This window comes from Salvelinus fontinalis, chromosome 12, assembly GCF_029448725.1.
Source record: "Salvelinus fontinalis isolate EN_2023a chromosome 12, ASM2944872v1, whole genome shotgun sequence".
NCBI lineage: Eukaryota > Metazoa > Chordata > Actinopteri > Salmoniformes > Salmonidae > Salvelinus > Salvelinus fontinalis.
In genome coordinates this window covers 9,852,124-9,858,123 of record NC_074676.1, presented here as the reverse complement: position 1 = coordinate 9,858,123, position 6,000 = coordinate 9,852,124, and the positions used below count along the sequence as shown (strand labels likewise).

The following is a 6,000-nucleotide window of genomic DNA, read 5'->3' as shown; positions in this document are numbered from 1 at the left end:
AGACACGCACCATAGGGAGAGTGCGTGGAGGAGGAACAGGGCTCTGAAAACGCACTGGCAGCCTGGTGCATAATGTAGGCACTGGTGGTACTGGGCTGGGGCGGGGAGGTAGTGCCGGAAATACCGGACCGTGCAGGCGTACTGGCTCCCTTGAGCACCGAGCCTGCCCAACCTTACCTGGTTGAATGCTCCCCGTCGCCCGACCAGTGCGGGGAGGTGGAATAACCCGCACCGGGCTATGTAGGCGAACCGGGGACACCATGCGTAAGGCTGGTGCCATGTAAGCCGGCCCGAGGAGACGCACTGGAGACCAGACGCGTTGAGCCGGCCTCATGACACCTGGCTCAATGCCCAATCTAGCCCTACCAGTGCGGGGAGGTGGAATAACCCGCACTGGGCTATGCACTCGTACAGGAGACACCGTGCGCTCTACTGCGTAACACAACGCCTGCCCGTACTCCCGCTCTCCACGGTAAGCCTGGGAAGTGGGCGCAGGTCTCCTACCTGCCCTCGGCCCACTACCTCTTGGCCCACTACCTCTTAGCCCCCCCCCCCAATACGTTTTTGGGGTCTCCTCTCGGGCTTCCAGCCACGTCTCCTTGCTGCCTCCTCATATCTCCGCCTCTCTGCTTTCGCTGCCTCCAGCTCAGCTTTGGGGCGGCGATATTCCCCTGGTTGAGCCCAAGGACCTTCTCCATCCAGCTCGTCCTCCCAAGTCCAGTAGTCCTGTGTGTAATCCTGCTCGAACCTCCGCTGCTTGGTTCTGGAGATTTGGTGGGTGGTTCTGTATCGGTTTTCCTCTTCCTCTTCATTAGAAGAGGAGGAGCAGGGATTGAACCAAAATGCAGCGGAGTTTGAAGACATAATTTATTAAAGAATAACACGAAAACACGAACTTGACTAATAAACTAACAAAACAACAAACGGTGTAGACAGACCTGGATGACGGACTCACATAACACGAAAACGCACGAACAGGGAATATAGCCTACACATAAAAATGACGATGAACAAAACAAACCGAACAGTCCCGTATGGTGCGACAAACACAGACACAGGAGACAACCACCCACAACGAACACTGTGAGACAACCTACCTAAATATGACTCTTAATTAGAGGAACGCCAAACACCTGCCTCTAATTAAGAGCCATACCAGGCAACCCATAAACCAACATAGAAACAGAAAACATAGAATGCCCACCCAAACTCACGTCCTGACCAACTAACACATACAACAAACTAACAGAAATAGGTCAGGAACGTGACATAATGTCAGTCCTCACAGCAGCCACATAGGGTTTGTACAAGATTGTCTAAACAAAACTAATAAACAACAAATGGTCTCAACACCACGTCAATACTCAACGTAATTTACGCCAGACGTTCCTCCTGTAGCTAACCAAGTTCTTCCTGTCTCTTCCTGTCTCCAGACTCCCATCTACGATCCCTCTGCTCTGCTTCATTATCATATTTAATATGCGAAATGGGTCCGGGGCTTCCTGTAATCCGCTTTGCCTCCTCTCAGCTGCTTAGCCCGGACCCTCTCCTCTCATGTTTGACTAATTTAGAACTGTAATGGGAGCATGTCTCCCTTGCTTTTAGCAGGCAGCCTGCCTGCACCACTCTCGCTGGCCCTGGCCCTCTCCCTCTCTAGCACGTCAGTCAGCTCCTTCCATCTGGCTTTTGTGGGTCTAACAGCCTGATTACCACTGATCACTATCTATCACCGCCTCGGGCATCAGGGGAACACGGGCGATCCTACAGAGAGGTTGAAGACGGCCATCTCTACTCTGATTTCCATAAGTTCCTGTGATTCTGCTAGGAGATAGTCAGGTGACATGTATTTCGTGATCGTAGGCAGTGACACTCATTTGTAATGGTGCTATTTAAACAGCGATAAAGATCAGCACATGGTCAACTTAAGGATTTAGCGTTCTAGTCTAGTTCTTTCAATCTCAGCCTGGGGAACATCAAACACATGGGCTGATTATTCTTGACACACAAAGACGTAAATATAATCAAGATAGGACCCTGTTAACACCGCAGTTAGAATGCTAACTAAGTCTATCTGTTCAGTAAATGAGGAGCAAAGTCAACTATTTTACCCACTATATTATGTGTCACGTTTTGTTTCAAATTGTTCCATTTGCACCCCTTGTCTGAGAGTGTTTACCTTGTCCTGTGTGTCCACCAGTTGTAGAATATCCTGGGCTGCAGGCCAACGCTCACTCCCTGCTGGTCATTTGGGGGGACGGCGGGTCGATATTGTGTCCGCTCAGCGAGGGGATGGACGGGCCCGTTTCCCACAATCTGGGGTCACCCTGTGGTGGAGCAAGAAGCACGGTCACACAACTTTCTGTGAGGGAGAAAGGATCCGGTACACAGAGGAGAAAGGTTCGGCTCATAGTGGGTTTACTTGTGGTAGTGGTACTTACTGATTTATTCAATAAAGCATTAATTTTGTACGTATGTATATAGAACACAACAGTAGCAAATACACCGGATGTCACATTCTAAAGACATTGAGAAACAAAAAAAGTAATCAATTGTTTAATCACCTCTACTTCGCTTTATTCAGGCCTTCTTTAAAGTGTTTATTGGTAAACCAAATTCAAGTGGGTTATAAGTGAAGCTGACTTGACATCGACCTGTGGTTGTGGGGAGAAACCTACATATGAGTAACTGGACTGTAAATGTAAGCCAACCTAACCCCCACACATGCAGCTGTGGTGGATGGAGTCTGAACCTGTGAGTATGGGACACCAGTGGCTGGGAATGGCCAGCTAATTCAGAACACAATCCCATTTGATTTCCAGCAGCTCCTCAGCTGCCCCCCTCTGTGACACGTATCCCTCAGCCTACAGCAGGCGACAGTGAGCCAGCCGGCCACATATGGATCCTCCCTTGATATCATCCAGTCAGCGTCTAATCTTATTATGCAAAATTCTAATCCTCACCTGTGTCTAATGCCCCAAGGGTCACAATATTGCCATATCAAGGTTTTGGGAGGTCATGTTTCGTGATCGCTGATCTATTCTTCTAAGGAGACGTGGGACTTAAGGACTGTCCCCAGAGGCCAAGCAGCAATACACTGAAAGAGAGAGAGAGAGAGAGAAGGGGGAACCTGCAGCATGGGTTTGGAAGACGAGATTGACATGAGGTCCCTTGCTAGGATTATAGACTTGATTTGTAGCAGTGGGATTTTTCCAGCAGACAAGTTATTGGACGGGGGAATAAGGGGCCACCAGCGTGCTGAAATTGGATCAAGATTGGCATTCGCAGCGAGTCGGTCGCGCCGGCTAAAACAGCAGCTGCCTGTAGATTTTGACTCCTTTCAGGTGAAGCCACCTCCAGTCACTCGGAAAGAGAATGGATGGAAAGTGAGCAGGAGGGGGGAGGTTGCGCGGGAGGGGCAGGAGGACAGGGAGAGAGAGAGAGAGAGGGTGGGTGATCATTTTGATGTCTGTGAGATTTAGCAGCGACGTAATGGGATTAAGTGTAACACCTTTGCTGGAGGAAAAAAGCCACCTGGCGCTGTGACTGGATGAGAGTGAGGCCTAATCCGTTCCCATCTGTAGGATGCCATTCATAAAGCTCCCGGTGGTTTCCGCTCTGCTTGCTTTAGTTAATGCCATCAACAGGAGCAATGTGGAGAAAAGTCCAGAACTCAATACCCTGCCAAAAAAACAAGCTGATGCGGCGTCATCCTCCTACATATACTGGGGGGAGAGGTTACAGTGTATTATGGGAATGGGTTGTAATATAGCCTACATATTGGGATGGAATGCTCTATGTCAGAGGCTACTTTCTATGTCAGTAGATCTCCCAGTATGAGGATTCTCAGGATTCTCAGGATTCCCCTGACAAGGTGAGGTAAGTCATTTTGTGTGTGCCTCCTGGGCTACCTGATTTTAGGGTGGTACTAGTAACAGGGAGGTGAAAGGTTAGTTAGCGTATAATGAGCATTTCTGAACAGACTAGTGATCAGCTAGGGATGCCAGGGTGGGGGCTCCTGTGTCACTAACAAGCTGCAGTTATGTTCATGTGCAAGTCCTGACATGTTGCAGGCAAAACCCAAGGGCTAGTTGGCTTCTCTAACCAATATGGCTGTCGCTCACTCTGCCTCAGAGTACATAGGGGAGTTCAACCAAGTAATCCTACCCTCACCAGTACTCCCACAATGGTTGAGTAAATTTCTTTTATTAAAACCTCTGATCTTGTTGTTCAGTCCATATTATAATTTCATAATAATACAATATTAGTCTCTGCTCACAGCGGCTGTGGGTAGAGAATAATACAATATGAAAAAAATGCATCAGACTACCTACACCAGAAAGCAACCAACAGTGCAAGAAGTCCTTTATAAATGTTATTTTGGAAATGTCTTATTCAACGAGACACCAGTAACCCTATTCTCATTAGTCTATCCCTTTCACTTTCTCTTTCAAAACACACACAGACACACAAACACGTCTGCAATTGCAGTATTAGTTCCAGCTGAGTAGACAGGCTGATGGGATGGGCAGTAAACCTCTGGCTCTGAAACAGGCTCAGCAAAAAGCAAAGAGTCCGTCTCAAACTACTATACTGTAGCTGTCACAATACTGACTGGCCTTACTGACAAACCACAATACTACCCCGGTAATTAAAAAGGAATATCTTAACACCCCAAACACCAGCGTCGCCGTAGCGATTCTGATTAGCCATTAATTAAAATGTAATTCTGAAAGAAATAGTGCATTATTATTGTTCCTCTAACCTGAAGAAAACCCAATGGTTCCAACGGTGGGTTTTATACATCTCTGTATTGGCTTTGTCCTGCATTCAGCAGTAGTAGTCAAACAGAGTAGACTTTTCAATGTTCTATCCAGCCTTCTCTGTCTGTCCCCTCCTGGCAGCTAGGATAAAGCATGGGGCCAATGTCACATTGTGGAACGCCTCTGTTTACCGTTTGGTTTAAGAGGGGCTCTGTGTAAAGAGGGATGCCCACTGATCTCTATGGCAAACATGGGGGCGAGCATGGTGGGTTGAGGTACTGACAGCCCGTCACTCTCACAGTCTCTGTGTTGACACGTTGCTCCAGACAAACTCCAAATAACAAGCAGAGCGTTTACTAGAGTTGTTCTCTCTGAGGCACTGTTGTTTGCAAAGGTCTTGGTACCCTTGTCTGCATTATGCCATGATGAGGAGGTATTAGAAAGCACAACACAAGACTTTCGCTTCCAACTGAAAGGAGGGAGTAAACATATTGACAAACAATTTACTTGTCATTCAGATGATCTGCTAGATATGACTACTTCTCTAACACTGGTCTAACAACCATGGTACATAAGAAATGACAAAGGTTATTCATAAAGTATTTGTGCTAGAGGATAAGCGGTTTCTAATATCAATCTTACATACTGCATGTGATTTTCAAACAAAGTAACACCTGCAGTTTACTATGAAGCCCACCTGTTGTCCAGTCTCTGGGAGAGGCAATTCCATTTGTGGGCCAAGCCCAAACAGGGAAGCACTACTTCTACAGATCTGTGTGTTGGGATTTGATTTGATTTGATTTGATATGAATTAGATGGGGGGGGGGGGGGGTCCTTCCTTTGTTTGTCTGAGATTAAGTCGGAGTTCCAGAGGAAAAATGAGAGAAGAAAATCCACAGAGGTTGATTAGGAGAGAGTGGCTTTCTCTCCCTCCCCTTTGAGTTTGAGCCTCTCTTTCAGGCGCTCTTTTCAAAGATACCTGTGAACTTGGAAGGAGATCTGTGAAACTCTCTCCTCCGCTCAGTTCACACTTGACAGGGGGTTCAGGTTACGGCTGCCATTCACACCGAAAGCCACAGAGCTACAGGACTCCTTCACCTCCAGTATCGTGATAACAACTGTCTGCGAGAGTTGGAGAAGACTCGTCCTTTCTTTTGTCCAGACTTTCTCTTAGAAGCTTCGAAGGAAAAACATCTTGTAATATTATATTGGCCCACTTTTACGTTAGAGGGTTTGTTTA

The 6,000-nt window shown here is 47.3% G+C and overlaps 1 protein-coding gene across 1 annotated transcript in view; it reads right to left on the bottom strand.

Moving 5' to 3' along the window:
• Window positions 1-2,228: 2,228 nt before the first annotated feature.
• LOC129867687 (dnaJ homolog subfamily C member 24-like) overlaps window positions 2,229-6,000 on the bottom strand; it is a 44,002-nt gene continuing 40,230 nt past the window's right edge. The window contains exon 6 of the mRNA XM_055941250.1: window positions 2,229-2,359. Coding sequence (XP_055797225.1) covers window positions 2,229-2,359 — 131 coding nt within the window. The remainder of the gene's footprint in view (window positions 2,360-6,000) is intronic.